At 41.2% G+C, this 18,888-nt stretch overlaps 1 protein-coding gene across 2 annotated transcripts in view; it reads left to right on the forward strand.

The window, feature by feature from the left end:
- The first annotated feature begins 7,580 nt into the window (after positions 1-7,580).
- The window catches only part of CLDN10 (claudin 10), a 156,790-nt gene continuing 145,482 nt past the window's right edge, over positions 7,581-18,888 (forward strand). Inside the window, exon 1 of one of the 2 annotated variants that reach the window (XM_009248734.4) lies at positions 7,581-7,794. In XM_009248734.4, coding sequence (XP_009247009.2) covers positions 7,581-7,794 — 214 coding nt within the window. The remainder of the gene's footprint in view (positions 7,795-18,888) is intronic. The other variant, XM_009248735.4, reaches the window with a different exon arrangement.

Here is an 18,888-nt window from a genome sequence, read left to right on the forward strand (position 1 = left end):
CTGCACTCCAGCCCGGGCAAAAGAGTCAGATCCTATCTCAAAAAAAAAAAAAAAAAAAAAAAAATCCACACTAAGAAAATCAAAGTGAAGCTGTCAAAACCAAAGGCAAAGAGAATATTATAACCAACTAAAAAGAAAAAAACAGATAAACTTATAAAGAAATAACAAATCTTGGCCAGGCACGGTGACTCGTGCCTGTAATCCCAGCACTCGGGAGGCCGAGGCTGGAGTACAGTGGCGTGATGTTGGTTCACTGCAACATCTGCCTCCAGGGCTCAAGTGATCTTCCCGCCTCATTCTCCCGAGTAGCTGGTACTACAGCCATGCATCACTGCACTTGGCTAATTTTTATATTTTTTGTAGAGATGGGACCTCACTGTGCTGCCTAGGCTGATCTCAATCTCCTGAGCTTAAGCGATCTGCCTACCTCGGCCTCCCAAAATGTTGGGATTACAGGCAGAAGACACAGTGCATGGCCTGAGTAAAGATACTATCTGACAAACAAGTTGCTCACTAAACTTCTCAAGAATGGACTTTAGGAAGAAGAAAAATAAACTGACAAGGAAGGTTTAAGATACAAAATAGAATTGCAAGCAAAACAAAAAAAAGAAGAAGATAAACGACAGTATGTAATTGTAATAACGTTTGTGGGGCTAACATTTATATGACTAAAAATCCAGTTTGTGGGTCTAAACATCAAACAAGATGGAAGTAAAGTAATAACAGAAGTCAGAAGAGGAGTAGTTCATGTTGAAACATCTTAAGGTTTGCTGGGTGTGGTGGCTCACGCCTATAATCCCGGCACTTTGGGAGGCCAAGGTGGGCAGATCACCTGAGGTCAGGAGTTCAAGACCAGCCTGACCAACATGGAGAAACTCCATCTCTACTAAAAATACAAAATTAGCCAGGCGTGGTGATGCATGCCTCTAATCCCAGCTACTCAGGAGGCTGAGGCAGGAGAATTGCTTGAACTTGGGAGGCGGAGGTTGCAGTGAGCCGAGATCATGCCATTGCACTCCAGCCAGCCTGGGCAACAACAGCAAAACTCCGTCTCAAAAAAAAAAAAAAAAAAAAAGGAAAGAAAAAAAGGAAACATCTTAAGGTTCTTAAGACCATTCAATTCAGGAGGAGACTAAAGACACTGATTACTTTTTTTTTTTTAATTATATTTTAAGTTCTGGGATACACGTGCAGAACTTGCAGGTTTGTTACATAGGTATACATGTGTCATGGTGGTTTGCTACAGCCATCAACCTGTCATCTACATTGGGTATTTATCCTAATGCTATCCCTGCCCTAGCTTCCCACCCACTGACAGGCCCTGGTGTCTGATGTTCCCCTCCCTGTGTCCATGTGTTCTCATTGTTCAACTCCCACTTATGAGTGAGAACACGTGGTGTTTGGTTTTCTGTTCCTGTGTTAATTTGCTGAGAATGATGATTTCCAGCTTCATCCATGTCACTGCAAAGGACATGAACTCATCCTTTCTTATGGCTGCATAGTATTCCATGGTGTATATGTGCCAAATTTTCTTTATCCAGTCTATCATTGATGGGCATTTGGGTTGGTTCCAAGCCTTTGCAATTGTGATATTGTGAATAGTGCTGTAATAAACATACGTATGCATGTGTCTTTATAGCAGAATGATTTATAATCCTCTGGGGTATATACCCAGTAATGGGATTGCTGGGTGAAATTGTATTTCTGGTTGTAGATCCTTGAGGAATTGCCACACCGTCTTCTTCCACAATGGTTGAACTAATTTACACTCCCACCAACAGTGTATAAGCGTTCCTATTTCTCCACATCTTCTCCTGCATTTGTTGTTTCCTGGCTTTTTAATGATCACCATTCTAACTGGTGTGAGATGGTATCTCATTGTGGTTTTGATTTGCATTTCTCTAATGACCAGTGATGATGAGCATTTTTTCATATGTCTTTTGGCAGCATAAATGTCTTCTTTTGAGAAGTGTCTGTTCATATCCTTCACCCACTTTTTGATGGGGTTGTTTTTTTTTTTTCTTGTAAATTTGTTTAAGTTCCTTGTAGATTCTGGATATTAGCCCTTTGTCAGATGGCTAGATTGCAAAAGTTTTCTCCCATTCTGTAGGCTGCCTGTTCACTCTGATGATAGTTTCTTTTGCTGTGCAGAAGCTCTTTAGTTTAATTAGATCCCATTTGTCAATTTTGGCTTTTGTTGCCATTACTTTTGGTGTTTTAGTCGTGAAGCCTTTGTCCATGCCTATGTCCAGAATAGTATTCCCTAGGTTTTCTTCTAGGGTGTTTATGGTTTTAGGTCTTATGTTTAATTCTTTAATCCATCTTTAGTTAATTTTTGTATAAGGTGTAAGGAAGGGTTCCGGTTTCAGTTTTCTGCATATGGCTAGCCAGTTTTCCCAAAACCATTTATTAAACAGGGAATCCTTTCCCCATTTCTTGTTTTTGTCAGGTTTGTCAAAGATCAGATGGTTGTAGATGTGTGGCGTTATTTCTGAGGCCTCTGTTCTGTTCCATTGGTCTATATATCTGTTTTGGTACCAGTACCACGACATTTTGGTTACTGTCGCCTTGTAGTATAGTTTGAAGTCAGGTAGCATGATGCCTCCAGCTTTGTTCTTTTTGCTTAGGATTGTCTTGGCAGTATGGGCTCTTTTTTGGTTCCATATAAAATTTAAAGTAGCTTTTTCTAATTCTGTGAAGAAAGTCAATGGTAGCTTGATGGGGATAGCATTGAATCTATAAATTACTTTGGGGAGTATGGCCATTTTCACGATATTGATTCTTCCTATCCATGAGCATGGAATGTTCTTCCATTTGTTTGTGTCCTCTCTTATTTCCTTGAGACATGGTTTATAGTTCTCCTTGAAGAGGTCTTCACATCCCTTGTAAGTTGGATTCCTAGGTATTTTATTCTCTTTGTAGCAATTGTGAATGGAAGTTCACTCATGATTTGGCTCTGTTTGTCTGTTATTGGTGTGTAGGATTGGTGTATGTGTCTGTGATTTTGCACATTGATTTTGTATCCTGAGACTTTACTGAAGTTGCTTATCAGCTTAAGGAGATTTTAGGCTGAGATGATGGGGTTTTCTAAATATACAATTATGTCATCTGCAAACAAGGACAATTTGACTTCCTCTCTTCCTATTTGAGTACCCTTTATTTCTTTCTCTTGCCTGATTGCCCTGGCCAGAACTTCCTATACTATGTTGAGTGGGAGTGGTGAGAGAGGGCATTCTTGTCTTCTGCTGGTTTTCAAAGGGAATGTTTCCAGCTTTTACCCATTCAGTATGATATTGGCTGTGGGTTTGTCATAAATAGATCTTATTATTTTGAGATGCATTTCATCAGTGCCTAGTTTATTGAGAGTTTTTAGCATGAAGGGGTGTTGAATTTTATCAAAGATCTTTTCTGCATCTATTGAAATGATTACTTTTTTTTTGACAAAGTCTCGCTCTCTCTCACCCAGGCTGGAGTGCAATGGCACAATCTCAGCTCACTGCAACCTCTGCCTCCCAGGTTCAAGTGATTTTTCCACCTCAGCCTCCCGAGCAGCTGGGATAACAGGCACCTGCCATCATGCCCGGCTAATTTTTGTACTTTTGTGGAGAGGGGGTTTCACCATGTTGGCCAGGCTGGTCTCAAACTCCTGACCTCAGGTGATCCACCCACCTTGGCCTCCCAAAGTGCTGGGATTATAGGTGTGAGCCACCACACCTGGCCAATTACTTTTATATATTAAGCTAAATATACATTAAAGCTTCTATCGTAATCACTAAACAATGCAAATGAAGTGCAATTTCCAATTTAATGGAGCAGAAAAATTGAAATATGAAAAAAGGTCTCAATTCAAAACAACTCAAGAAAGGAGAAAAACTATATGTATACTTATTGCAGGATCTGGCCAGCAACCCGCAATGCAACGGGGCTCTCTCTTTGTTCCCAGGTGGATCGGCAGGTTGAGAAATAATAGACACACACAAGATAGTGAAAGTTGGGTCCAGAGGGGCCACCGCCTTCTGGTCCCGTGGTGCCAACAATGCATTGGATATACCAGCATTTATTATTAAGTTTAGTGAGGGCAGGGGTAGGTTAGTGAGGGATTTAGGGTCATTTGATTATGAGGTGAAATGGTCACAAGGGGATGAAGTAATTCTTTAACATGACATTTGTATGTAGAAGTACAGTACATTTGTATGTAGAAGTACAGTACACAGAGATAAGAATTTACAATATAGTGTGTGCGTCAGTAGTTTCTAACAGAGCCTTAGAACAGAAACACATTATTTCCATAACCTATGATTAGCAAGATATTAATCAGCAGTAACAATTGCAACAAAAGCTGGTTACAAACAATCCACGGAAACAGGACATGAAGCTAGACAACTGGTTAGACCAGAAATTCTCAGAAGGGAGTATGCCTTAACCCTAAAGAGGCCTAGAAGAGCCATGGCAAGATGAGGGCGTTTATAGCCCTATCTTATCCATAGGGACAGGCACCCCCCATGCGTCCGTTTATAGGCTCCCCACAAGGGTCGCATTCCATTCCCAGAGCTATGAACATCTGCTTTTCTGGGATAGGAATCTTGGTGAAGTGAAACCTCCCTGACTGCACGTCCATTCATAGGCTCTCTGCAGGGGGAAGCACATCACGCGCTGTTGGCTCATTCTGGCAGTCCAACCTGGCATTGTCTTTACACAATCCTGCATGCAATTTTGTATTTACAATAATCAGGAGCATTTCTTCTTTTATTCCATAGCAATAGTTTCAGGGGGTCTCCCTACATATACTCAAGAAAAAAATTGGACAAACTAAGTACAAAATAGATGTTAGAATGAGTCCTAACTTTAAGAATAAATATAACAAAAAAGTAACTATTTTTATTTACTTTTATTCCATAGCAATAGTTTCAGGGGGTCTCCCTACATATACTCAAGAAAAAAATTGGACAAACTAAGTACAAAATAGATGTTAGAATGAGTCCTAACTTTAAGAATAAACATAACAAAAAAGTAACTATTTTTAGAGATTAAAGTATACAACGTCACTAAAAGCATTAAAGATGGGTTAAATAAATGAAGAGATATACGATGTTCATGAACAGGAAGACTTGATTTTATAAAGCTATCCATTTTCCTCAAACTGAATAAATAGCTGCAAAACAATTCCAGCAAACCTCCCAATCTATATGTATGTGTATGTGTCTAATTTGATAAACTGATTCTAAAACATATAAGGGATGGGCACAGTGGCTCATGCCTGTAATCCTAGCACTTTGGGAGGCCTAGGCAGGTGGATCACCTGAGGTCAGGAGGTTGAGACCAGCCTGGTCAACATGGTGAAACCCCATCTCTACTAAAACACAAAAATTAGCTGGGTGTGGTGGTGGGCGCCTATAGTCCTAGCTACTCGGGAGGCTGAGGCACGAGAATCACTTGAACCTGGGAGGCAGAGGTTGCAGTCAGCTGAGATCATGCCATTGCACTCCAGCCTGGGCAACAGAATGAGACTTTGTCTCAAAATAAATAAATAAATAAAATAAAATAAAATAAAATAAATATATAAGAAATAGCCAAGACCTAAAAAAAAAAAAATTCCAAACATTCTTGAAAAAGAAGAGCAAGGTAAGCAAGGTAAAATACTCACCAATAAGATTTTGAGATATATTTATAAAATTAGAGGAGTTAAGAAAGTATCGTACTGGCCCAGGAACAGTCAAGCAGATAAATGGAACAGAGTAAAGAATCCAAAAACAGACCATGTGAATATTGATGCCCAATATGTATGACAGAGGTAACATTGCAGATCAATAGAGAAACAAGGGACTACTCAATAAAATTGGAAAAGTGGGTTTCCACATTGCAAAATAAAATAGGTCCCAAATCACAAGACACTGAAAAATCAACCTGGATGATTTAAAGACTTAAATATGTAAGTTAAAACTTAGAAGTTTTTTGAAGTAAAGGGGAAAAATTTATTTTCTTTTAGGTAGAGATTTCTTTTTCTTTTCTGTTTTTTTTTTTTTTTTTTTCGAGACAAGATCTCAGCTCTGTCACCTGGGTTGGAGTGTGTGGCGCAGTCATGGCTCACTGAAGCCTTGACCTCACAGGCTCAAGCCATCCTCCTCCCACCTCAGCCTCCCAAGTAGCTGGGACTACAGGCCTGCGCCACAACACCCAGCTAATTTTTGTATTTTTTATAGAACCAGTGTCTCAATATGTTGCCCAGTCTAGTCTCAAACCCCTGGCCTCAAGTGATCCTCCCAACTCGGCCTCCCAAAGTGCTGGGATTACAGCTGGGAGCCACCATGCCAGGCCCAAGATAGGGATTTCTTAATCAAGATCTCAAACCACAAATCACTTGGTGAAACTTGATAAATTTAGCTATATTAAAACCAAGACTTTTTCTCGAATGGCCACATAAAGACAAACCACAAACTGGGGGAAGATACCTGCAACATAAATAATACACAAAAGATTACTATCTTGAGTATATAGATAACTAAAAATAAATTATAAAAAGTCAAACAACTCAATAGATAAGTGAGCAAAAGTTGCATATTTCACTGTAGACAAAAACATAACCAATAAACACACAAAAAGATGCTCAACCTCCTTAGTAATCAGAAAATATAAATTAGTAATCATAATGTGACACCTTTATACCCATCAGACTGGCCAAAAGAAAAAATAATAATCTTGACAACCCCACAATACCAAATGTTATGAAGTGGAACATGGAGGACTTACCCACTGCCAGTGGGATTCTAAATTGCTATAACTACTTAGTCAAACAATTTAGCATTATCTATAAAGTTAAAGATGAGTGTTTCCTACATCCTAGCAAAATTCTGATTCTAGGATATGCCCTAGAGAAACTCTCACTCACGTGCACAAGAAGAAATGCACAAGGATGTTTATAGCTGTGCCAATGGTTATTAGGGAGAAAAGGGAACAGCACGAATGTTCAGCTCCAGGAACATGAATAAATCATGTTCATTAAATTGCATTTAATGAAATACTATATTCAGCTGTAATATTTAATGAATGACAGCTACATTCCTGAGCATGGATAAATCCCTCAAATACAGTGTTACATGAAAAAAAAATAGGTTATGGAAGAATTTCTACAATATGATTCAATTATGTAAAGATTCAAAAGCAGGCGAGACTAAAGCAATTGGTCAAATAAGATTTAACTGTTACTGTATAATTTGTACTTTGTAATATCTGGTAGTTGCATGGTTCGTTAAGCTTCAGGCTAACAGAAAATTAAGCATTAACTATGGTGCCAAGTTAAAAAAAAATCTGCGAAATCAAAACCCTTAAAATTCGTCTACGAAATTTTAAAAAATATCCGTGTAGAAAATCAGAACGACTCTTTCAGGCCATCTTTAAAATGTCATTGGTAAACCATACTTGATCCTAAATTCCTGTACTTCCTCAGGCCATCCGAGCATGAAACGCTGTCACCTACCCACATCCGCTGGCTGTGACGCTTGTCAAAGTGTTCTCTATCAGCTGCATGCCTAGACCACCAAAGCGTTCTGTCCGGACAGTGTCACTGGAGAAGGCGGCGCGACATGTCCAGGGCGCAGATCTGGGCTCTGGTGTCTGGTGTCGGAGGGTTTGGAGCTCTCGTTGCTGCTACCACGTCCAATGAGTGGAAAGTGACCACGCGAGCCTCCTCGGTGATAACAGCCACTTGGGTTTACCAGGGTCTGTGGATGAACTGCGCAGGTAACGCGTTGGGTTCTTTCCATTGCCGACCGCATTTTACTATCTTCAAAGTAGCAGGTAAATATAATGGCTTTGTTTGGGGTGGAGGTAAAATGTACTCTTCCCCCCGACTGTGCTGAAGTAGCTGTCTATGGCTGGCTGTTAACTCTCTGAAGACTGAGTGCTTAATCAAAGTGCCAAGATTTGCCTAGGAAGGATGGGATGTAGGAGTATTGGCTGAAAGAATGACATTATTTATTTTACTTGACAAAGGAGATGTAAGAATAACCTTACAGGGCTTTTGGAATGCCCAGTGTGACTCCAAAGGGAAGAGTAGAAGTGTGGATTGTTTTAAAAGTCAGTTTCAATTTGCCTTGAGTCATGGAGGAATCTTGATGGGTCATCATCTCTATGTAGGAAACGCTCTCATTGATTTAAACTTGTCTCTCTCTCTTTTCCTCTCTCTCTCTCTCTCTCTCTATATATATATATATACCCACAAACACACACACACACAGAGGTATCTATATGTGTGTGTGTATATATATATACACACGTGTATATATGTATACATTCATATATACCTGTGTGTGTTATATATATAACCCACACAGGTATCTATAAGAATATATACATATATACACACACACATATATATAACACACATATATACGTAATATGCCATTGCTAGATTGGAACTGGCAAATGATGGCAAATTGAAACTGGCTTTTAAAACAATCCAACCACTTCCACTCTTTCCTTTGGAGTCACACTGAGTATTCCAAAAGGCCTGTAAGGTAATCCGTATGTCTCCTTACATCTACTTTATCCTAGATTCCTGATAACAAAGGAAGGAATTCTATTTTCAGAGGGGTTTCCATGTTTTTTTTAATGTTTATCACAGCCTAGATATAAAACAAAACAAAACAAAAAACCATATTGAATGATAAAATAACAGCAAGAAAAATTTGAAAGCGGTTAAGTGAAAGAAAATGCTGTTTACTTTCCCCTTTGGTTACCTGATTTTATTTATTTAAGAATACATGGGGCAAGCTTTCATCATTGTGCATATTGGAAACTCTATTACAAGTGTACGTATCTCAAAGAGAGAACATATATTTTTTAAGGACATTTTCATACTCCAGGATGCCTTCAGGGAAACAATTGTCATTTGCTTTCATGTCATTATGAGAATTACTATCTGCCTCTGCTTTCTGCAAATTTGATACATTTACAAATCTGCCACAAGTTGTGGGTTTGTTACCTTAAAAATTGCTCCTTGTTTCTTGGTAAAATATAGACTTTCCACAGTCAAATAGTAAAACTGTACCTTGGCCCCAGTAAAGAAAATGAAATAAAATTTTAACTAGGAAGTTACTAAAGCATAATGTGTTAGGAGATCTTGTGTCAAGTATGCACATCATTAGTCTACAATGAGTGCCAGGGGATAAAGACAGAACACTTAACTAAATCCAGGAGATTTCTAATGACAAAAGAAATATTCAAGCGTGGATGCCTCAGTTAGGCCCTGAAATAACATGGACTTTCCTAAGTACCCATTTGAGGAATCCATGCTATGTCTCTCTTCAGGCTCAACTTCTAAACTTACTTTGGGTATTTCAACACTGCTCCTTCTGATATAGAACACTGCCCTAGAAACAGAGGAAAAGAAGAGTGTGTGTGGAGACCCTCTTGTCACTCTGCACCTCTTACAATCGTTCTTTCTCCAGGGGCCCCTCTTGGCCCCTTTTCACTTTATGAATCAGGTAGAAAAGATGGCATGTGGTAAGTCTGTTTGTTTTTAATTGGGTTCATCTTTTATTTATTCAATTATTATATATATTTTTTGAGATGGGGTCTCTCTGTGTTGCCAAGGCTGGTCTCGATCTCCTGAGCTCAAGAGATTCACCTGTCTCTGACTCCCAAAATGCTGAGATTACAGGCCTGAGCCACCGCGCCCAGCCTCATCTTAAAAAAAAAAAAAGAAAGAAAATGGTCTTAATATGTTTCATTCTGTATTTCTTAATGAAACCCAGTTATTGGGGAAAACATGTGTTCAACTTTAGCTTCAAAGTGGGTTAAAGAATCATGTACATTTTACATGACTTCAACTCGCTACTTCCCCAAACACATCATCACAGAGTTAGGCATTTTATTATGGTCCAGATATCTCTCACCCTTAACACTGTCTTATTTTTTATTTATTGTTTTTGAGACAGAACCTTGCTTTGTTGCCCAGGTTGGAGTGCAGTGTTATAATCTCAGTTCACTGCAACCTCCACCTCCCGGGTTCAAGTGATCCTCCCACCTCAGCCTCCCAAGTAGCTGGGAGTACAGGCGCATGCCACCACACTTGGCTAATTTTTAAAGGTTTTTGTAGAGATGAGATCTCACTATGTTACCTAGGCTGGTGTTGAACTCCTGGGCTCAAGCAATCCTACTGCCTTGGCCTCTTAACGTGCTGGGATTATAAGCATGAGCCACTACGCCTGCCAAAACTTTATTTTTAAAGTTAACTTTGTTTATTGATTGTAAAAATAATTTATTCTATCTCCTGTATACCCTGCACATAGGAAGTAATTTGAAAATCTCATGCACTCACAATGCTTCCCTAAGAACAAGCACAATTAAATTAATATAATCTCTCTACCTTCTTCACCCCGAGTCAAAATCTTTATAAATGATACACTTTGCTGCAGAAATCTGTTTTCAATGTCAGAAACACTGATTCATATTTCCAAAGGAAACGGGGATTCACACATTTGGATTTCCTTTCCCATGGAGTCATTGCTGGTTGCTTTTATTCCTATTTGAAAACATAACAATGAGGGAATCAGGAAAGCTATCTATGCCAGTAATCTCTCCAACATCGCAATAATTATAAATTGAGTAAAGAACTCAGATGTCAATGAAGAATGAAAATGGTTATATCACCTTTTAAAATAATAAACTATTTAAGCCTATATTGTCAATTTGAGACAAATCTTCTTAGACTTAGGCCAGATTAAACTTCCTCTAAGAAAGAAAAGCAGAAAATCTGTCTAAGCTGTCACAGTTGTATTTTTTTTTCTTACTGATTATATAACTTCATTGCTGGAGTCATAACTTCCCATAGCTAACCTTCTTGAATGCTCCAGTGTAGCCACAGCTTTTTAGGGCTTCATTTCGATTAATAGTGACTACATCCCTTAAAAATTTGATGTAAGCAAACAGCTCTTTGGGTGAGCAGCATTTATAGCTATAGTAAAAAATACAGAGGACATCTTCAACTGTCATTCTGTGAAATAAACCTCTTATTGGAGCCTGAAAGCTTGATTAAAATCCAAAGCCAATTCACTATCTTTAGACACTAAGTCTGCCATAAGCTAGGTCTCGTTTTGTTGTGTTTTGTTTTTCTCTCATATCAATGTTAATAGGAATGCTTTCACTATGAAAGTAAAGCATCTCTCATAGTAGGGAGAAAAGGAGTTCTTTCTAAGGGGGAAGACCGAATCCAAGAAGCATGGCTGAAGTGAGGAATTGAAGGAAATCCTGATCACCTTGGGACAGGGGGTGGATCTGTCATGTTCCTGTTGTGCCCCGGCACATGCTGGATTCCGGATATATAGCTGCAAAATGACTGAATTAACCAAATAATGAGTGAGACTACAGATGGTTCGCGATGAGGGCAAAATTGTATTCCTGGAGGAAGGCTGGAGTGTGCTGAATTGAGGAGCGAGCGAGGAAATGCGCGCAGGCAACCCCAAGGGAGGTCAGTGGATTATGACTCAGCAGACTGAGCCTCGCATTCTGGCTCCTTTATGACTTGCTGTTGAGACCTTGACTTCAGCAATGACACCTTCTGTGCCTCATCCATAAATTAAGAGAACGGGTCTCCAAGAGTTCCCTCAGGTATCTTTCAACCTAGAGTTCAATTCCAGAACTTCACAATGCTTTGCCATCTGGCAGTAGAAGTTTCCCAAAGAATTATAGCCATAAAAGTATCCTCTATTATAATTGTTATAGTTGCTCATGGGATTAAGGTCTTTCCTTCTGTTTTTAATTTTTGTTTTTTAAGACAGGGTCTCACTCTGTCACCCAGGTTGGAGTGCAGTGGCACGATCATGGCTCACTTCAGCCTTGACTTCCTGGGCCCAAGTGATCCTCCCATCTCAGCCTCCTGAGTAGCTGGGACTACAGGCATGTGTCACCATGCCCAGCTAATTTTGCTTATAAGTAATTATAATTTTGTTTATAATTTTATTTATAAACATAATTAGCTGGACATGGTAAAGACAGGGTCTTGTGATGTTGCCCAGGGTGGTCTCAAACTCCTGGGCTCCAGTGATCCTCCTGTCTAGGCCTCCCAGAGTGCTGGGATTACAGGCATGAGCCATCATGCCCTGCCAAGGCCTTTTTTTCCCCCTTATCTATTATCTTGACCAGCTTCATGTGTTCCTGACTGTTTACAGTCTTCTCTGCATCTGGGTTGAGATAGGTTTAAATGACCTTAAATGACCACAAGACCCAAGTCAAAGTGCCAGGATTTCAGTGGAATGAAACCAAACAGGCATCTGGAAGCTGCAGTCAAATGATGCTGGCTGTCTACAGGAGTGTGAGCCTTCTCTCCTCACTTTCCAGATGCTTCACCTTTCTCCCCACTCCCTTACTCGGCCATGCCATAAAAATGGGGGTAAAGAGGCCAGGCACGGTGGCTCACACCTGTAATCTCAGCACTTTGGGAGGCCAAGGCAGGTGGATCACCTGAGGTCAGGAGTTCAAGACCAGCCTGACCAACTTGGCGAAACCCTGTCTCTACTAAAAATACAAAAATTAGCCAGGCGTGGTGGCAGGTACCTGTAGTCCCAGCTCTTTGGGAGGCTGAGGAAGGAGAATCACTTGAACCCAGGAAGCAGAGATTGCAGTGAGCCAAGATTGAGCTGCACTCCAGCCTGGGTGACAGAGCAAGACTCCATCGCAAAAAAAAAAAAAAAAAAAAAAAAATTGCGGGGGTAAAGGAATGGCACTTGCTAGAGAAAGAGGGTTTTCTGTGGGCGTTTATTCACATCTAGGGAACAGCTGGGAGCCATCTGATGTCATCAATTTAGACTTCTTGCTAGTTGGAATGTATGCCTGTGTTAGTCCACTCAGGCTGCAATAACAAAATACCATAAACTGGGTAATTCATCAACATCAGAAATTTATTTCTCATAGTTCTGGAGGCTGTGAAGTCCTAAATCGAGACACTGGCAGATTCAGTGTGTGGTGAGGGCCCATAGACGGCACCTTCTCACTGCATCCTCACATGGTGGAAGGGGCAAGGCAGCTCTCTGAGGCCTCTTTTTTATTTCATTTTATTATTATTATTTTTTTGAGACTGAATCTTGTTCTATTGCACAGGTTGGAGTGCAGTAGTGCAATCTCAACCTCTGCTTCCCAGGTTAAGTGATTCTCCTGCTTCTGCCTCCCAAGTAGTGGGGACTACAGGCACCCACCAGCACACCCAGCTAATTTTTGTATTTTTAATAGAGACGGAGTTTTGCTGGGTTGTCCAGGTTTGTCTCAAAATCCTGTCCTCAAGTGATCTGCCTGCCTCAGCCTCCCAAAATGCTGGGATTACAGGCATGAGCCACCATGCCCAGCCTCTGGGGCCTCTTTTATAACAGCACTAATCCTATTCATGAGGGCTCTGCCTTCCTAAACTAATCACCTCCCAAAGGGCTCCACCTACTAATACCATTATTTTGGGGGTTACAATTTCCACATATAAATTTGGGGGCACACAAAGAGTCACAACATAGCAGTGCCTTAGTCCATGATTAAATAATAATAGTAAATAAATATCAAACAACAATAATGAATAAAGGAAAACAAATTACCATGTCAAGGGAAAATTAATAAGTTAGATGCCTCCAAAATATTAACACTTTTTTTTTTTTTTTGAGACAGAGTCTCGCTCTGTTGCCCAGGCTGGAGTGCAGTGGCATGATCCCAACTCACCACAACCTCTATCTCCCAGGTTCAAGCAATTCTCCTGCCTCAGCCTCCCTAGTAGCTGAGACTACAGGCTCGTGCCACCATGCCTGGCTAATTTTTGTATTTTTAGTAGAGATAGGGTTTCACTATGTTAGCCAGGCTGTTCTCAAACTCCTGACCTCGTGATCCACCCACCTCAGCCTCCCAAAGTGCTGAGATTACAGGCGTGAGCCACTGTGCCTGGCCAATATTAATACTTTTAATAGATAGCTGCACCCTTGGATAACACTTACTTTTCCATTCTCTAAGATCCTGATGCTGCTTTCTGAAACTAAGTTTTATTAAATAAACTTAAGGTTAAATTTAATTTCAGATTAGTTTTTATGCTATGTCCCAAATGCATATAAAATTATTTAAAAGTATACAGAGACTGGGTGTAGTGGCTCATGCTTATAGTCCCAGCACTTTGGGAGGCTGAAGCAGGAGGGTCACTTGAGCCAAGGAGTTCAAGAACAGCCTGGGCAACACAGGGAGACCTTGTCCCTATGTTAAAAAAAATTTAAAAATAACCAAGCATGGCGGCACACGCCTGCAGTTCCAACTACTTGGGAGGCTGAGGTGAGAGGATTGCTTCAACTGGGGAGATTGAGACTGCAGTGAGCTGATATTGCACAGCTGCATTCTAGCCTGGGTGAAGTCCAAGAAGCATTCAACATGTTCCTGTTCCAACAAACAGAGGCATAATATTATATGTGTACTGACACAGTCATAACCCAAGGTAGGTGAATTGGACTTTCGCAGTAGAATCTAGACAGGTTGAGCCACTGTAAAATTGTCTCTATATCAATATGGTTAGAAGGCACAATGTTGAAAAGTGCCCTAGCCTTACAGAGGTGAAGATGGCGCTGGAGCAGTCAGAATGACCTCAATTGCCATAGCAGCGGACGATTGGACTGGGGATCCTAAAGCAGTGTGCTGCAGGCTGTTCTTTCATGGAAGCATCAGAGACTTTTTAAGACATCCTACCTCCATCCATAGCTCCTCTTTTAGAGGCCAGGACCTTATCTCATTTATCCTGCTCTCCCCCGTACCTACTGCTGTGTCTGGCTTAGAAGGCACTCAACGAAGTTGTGTGGATTGAATAAACAGAAGGAGAAATTGTTCATTGAGTTAAATTCTGATATTTGTATTGCAGAGGGAATCTCTTCTCATGTCACCAAGTTCTAGAAAAGGGAGAGAGTCCTAGGGAAGTGTTTAGAACAAGTAAAAGAGCCACGGATTTGTTTTTGTGGTCCTTTCTTTCCTTTTTGAGACAGGGTCTTGCTCTGTCTCCCAGGCTGGGATGCAGTGGCGTGATCACAGCTCGACCTCCTGGGTTTAAGCAATCCTCCCATCTCATCCTCCTGAGTAGCTGGGACTACAGGTGCATGCCAACCGTTCGGCTAATTTTCATCTATTTGTGGAGACGGGAATCTCACTGTGTTGCCCAAGTTTATCTCAAACTCCTGGCTTCAAGCAATCCTCCTGTCTCAGCCTCCCAAAGTGCTGGGATTATAAGCATGAGCCACCACACCTGGCCTGCCATGAATATTTTTTATGATGGTATCTAAAAAGCAGAAACATTTAGAGTATTGCTTCTTGAAATGTGATCCACCAGCCAGCAGCATCTATATCTCCTGGGAGCTTGCTTGAAATGCAGAATCTCAGGCCCCACTACAGACCTATTGAATCAGAATCTGCAATTTTATAAGATCTCCAGGTGTCTTCTATGCACATTAAATGTTTGAGAAATCTTTGTTTGGAGTTTGGCCTTAGGAATCTGATGGACCCAACATTTACTAAGGGGTCTTAATCCCTCTGAGTTTCAGTGTTCTTTCCTGTTAAATGGTGATTAAATAAGACACATATGGCCAGGCATGGTGGCTCATGCCTGTAATCCTAGCACTTTGGGAGACAAGCCAGGTGGATCGCTTGAGCGCAGAAGTTTGAGACCAGCCTGGGCAACATGGTGAAACCCTGTCTCTACAAAAAATACAAAAATTAGGTGGCCATGATGGTGGGCACCTATAGTCCCAGCTACTCAGGAGGCTGAGGTGGGAGGATCACCTGAGCCAGGGAGGTCAAGGCTGCAGTGAGCTGTGATTGAGCCACTTCACTCCAGCTTGGGTGACAGAGTGAGACCCTGTCTCAAAAAAGCAAAAAACAACAACAAATAACACAGGCAAAGTGTCTTATGTAGTACCAGACACAAGGGTCTCCATAAAGACTGGCGATTATGTCCATGAATACCTCTTTCAATGCCTTGAAAGATCACATCTCAGCTGTAGGAAGGTGGCTATTACTCTGCTCTATCCATTTGTTTCCAACCAGGAGTGCAGTAGCTGCCTCTTAGAATGCAAAGCCTGATAGAAGCATGCCTTTGCTCCTTTGCTGCGTGTCCTGTCATATTTTTCATGATGTAAAGGATATTGTGCTCATGATGTGAAGGATATTGGACTATAGTTTGCACTTAGGATTTGCTATTTTGTATAAGGCAAGACCACCTTGCATTTCGATGTCAGTTACTCACTAAAGATGTGGATATATTCCGTGTGTCAATCACACATTCTAATAGCTCGGAATGGGGAGAAAAGGCCCCCTTTGGGCTCCACAGGGGAAGGCAGGGCTCCTCCAAGCTCAGGGTGTGTTTGGTATGCCGGGCAGCCAAAAAGAGCAAATGTTTACTTGAGTATTCTTAGTTCTGAGGGCAGGGTAAAACTTTGGAACAGACAGTTTAATATATGGGTTTGAATCATAGCTCCACATAGAGCTAACGATGCAAACTCCAGCACATTACTTAACTTCTCATAGACTCAATCTCCTCATTTGCAAATGGAGGTAATAATACGAATCAACTCATAGGGTTGTTGTCAGGGTTAAATGAAATGATAATGTAAAACACTTTACATCATGAGCAGCTGTCACAATCATAAGTTAGCCGTCATGTTATTCATTGATGACTTTAATCATGTAACATAAGGTCACTGGTTTTTAAATGCATGTATACAGTGTGTTTTACAAAGTGCTTTCACATACATTGTCACAGTTCTCCAGAAGACTGATACTCTATAGTCTCCATTTTATATACAAAGCAACTGAGGTTCACTGGGGACCATATTTCTAACTTCCTATGGACTTCTGCAAATCTTTTTGGGGAAATGGCCAGCATTTGGTACCAGCCCCCAAATTTGCATTTAAGTTGCAGCTTGGCCATGTTTTGTGGACCTTAGGTGAATCCCTGGCATTTGCCCTTGTTTCCCTTTCTTAGCTGTAGGATAACGATGATGATGATGTTGTTGACAATGATGATGTCTAGTTACATGCTTCAAAAGCTTGTGGGGAAGGTCAAGGAAAAGAATCTTATTCTATGATGTAGACTAATCTGTGTTTAAAATGAACTGGGAATTTATTTTAATTGGGTATGGTAAGACGCACAGACATGGAAATGACTGTCAGGAAAGAAGTTTTATACTCGTCGATCCTGAGAAGCGGGAGGCATGGCATGGCACGTGGGGCCATGCAGGGAAGAACCAGGGTCATTCAGGAGCTGGGTGGGAAACCACGTTCGTGAGTCCTTGTTGTGATTTTTGTGGGAAGGAATAAGCAAGCCTGGGAAAACTAAGCAGGTTTAGGATTGGCTCGTTTTAATACTTTCAGCAGGCTTTGGAGTGTAGGAGTCCCAAGTTGTCTGGTTGCCACCCTGGGGTGATTAGGGCAGGGAAATATCTGCTTAATGGGTAAACACTTGGGAAAGGAGGTAGTTGGGGATGTGGTCTTTGGGCTGGTTGGTTTGCTTATGAAAGATGCGCTTGTAGGGGGTCATTTGCTATCTGTAATAACTGGCTAGCCCTCAGGTTGGAGGAGCAGTTTCCCCCAAGTCAGTGAGGCCCCAGGTGCCAGAGCATGGAGAATACAGAAAACAAGAAAACAGAGTTAATACAGCATAGATGCCAGAGCCCTTGATGGTGTTTGGACTGTAGGACAGCAAGGTATCGATTTTTCTGTTCCCTACGCCTTTAAGACTTCATACTTATCTGATTTTCTCCTGGTGAACATGTAGCATAGAAAAGGTTCAGGTTTATCTTTCACAAGGCTCACAGCTCCTCTCCTGGCTCATTGCCCATCTGGCTGTCTCCACCGCACAGCTTTCCTCGTGCCTCATAGACTAAATTGCATCCTAAAGGAGATGTAGTTGAGCAAATGGTGTGCTGAGCAAATGGTGTGCTCACACCATTTGCATCTTCTGAGCAAACGGTGTGCTGGGCTTAGTCATTTAAAACCTTCCTGCCCTTGTGCATGTTTAGGTAATGTACATTATAGAAAGCGCCACTGCTCCTGAATGAACTTGGGATAATTGGCTTGAATTTCAGAAGCCAGCAGGTCTACAATTAAGCTTTTGCCACATTTTTGTGTGCATTGCAGGAAAAATTGATTACCAAAGGTTGAAATTTGGCAAATCATTCAGCAGATTCCTGGTGCAGAATATAGGCTCTGAGGACTCAGGGAGGAACAGGACAGGGGCAGGTCTTCAGATACATGCTGTTGGGAGTAAAGCAACCATTTGGCAATTAGCCCAGAATGCTAAATGTTATTGGATGATTAAGTTCAGGGGGAGGCAGACTTCCCAAAGAGCTGAGGCTTGAACTGTCTTGAAAGACGGGCAGAAGTTTCTCAAGAAGTTTGCCAAGGAAAGGAGGGTATTTTAGGCTAAGGGACTCATCCAGCCCAAAAATTAACTGCATGTTTCTGGGAAGAAGGCCTAACATTTGAGCTCCCTCATCTATTTTTTGTTTTTGTTTAGTTTTGTTTTCATTGTTTTTTGTTTGCTCGTTTTGTTTTGTTGTTGTTGTTGTTTTTACAGAGTCTCACTCTGTCACACAGGCTGGAGTGCAGTGGTGCTATCTCGGCTCACTGCCACCTGCTCCTCCCGCGTTCATGTGATTCTCGTGCCTCAGCACAGATGTGCACCACCATTCCTGGCTAATTTTTGTATTTTTAGTGGAGACAGCATTTTACCATGTTGGCCAGGCTGGTCTCGAACTCCTGACCTCAGGTGATCTGCCTGCCTCAGCCTCCCAAAGTGCTGGGATTACAGGCAGGAGCCACCATGCCTGGCCTGAGCACTCCCATCTGTTAAATGGAAATATTATCTACTTCAGAGGATGATGGTGAAGACTG

The sequence above is a fragment of the Pongo abelii genome, chromosome 14 (genome assembly GCF_028885655.2).
Source record: "Pongo abelii isolate AG06213 chromosome 14, NHGRI_mPonAbe1-v2.0_pri, whole genome shotgun sequence".
In the NCBI taxonomy this organism is placed as follows: domain Eukaryota; kingdom Metazoa; phylum Chordata; class Mammalia; order Primates; family Hominidae; genus Pongo; species Pongo abelii.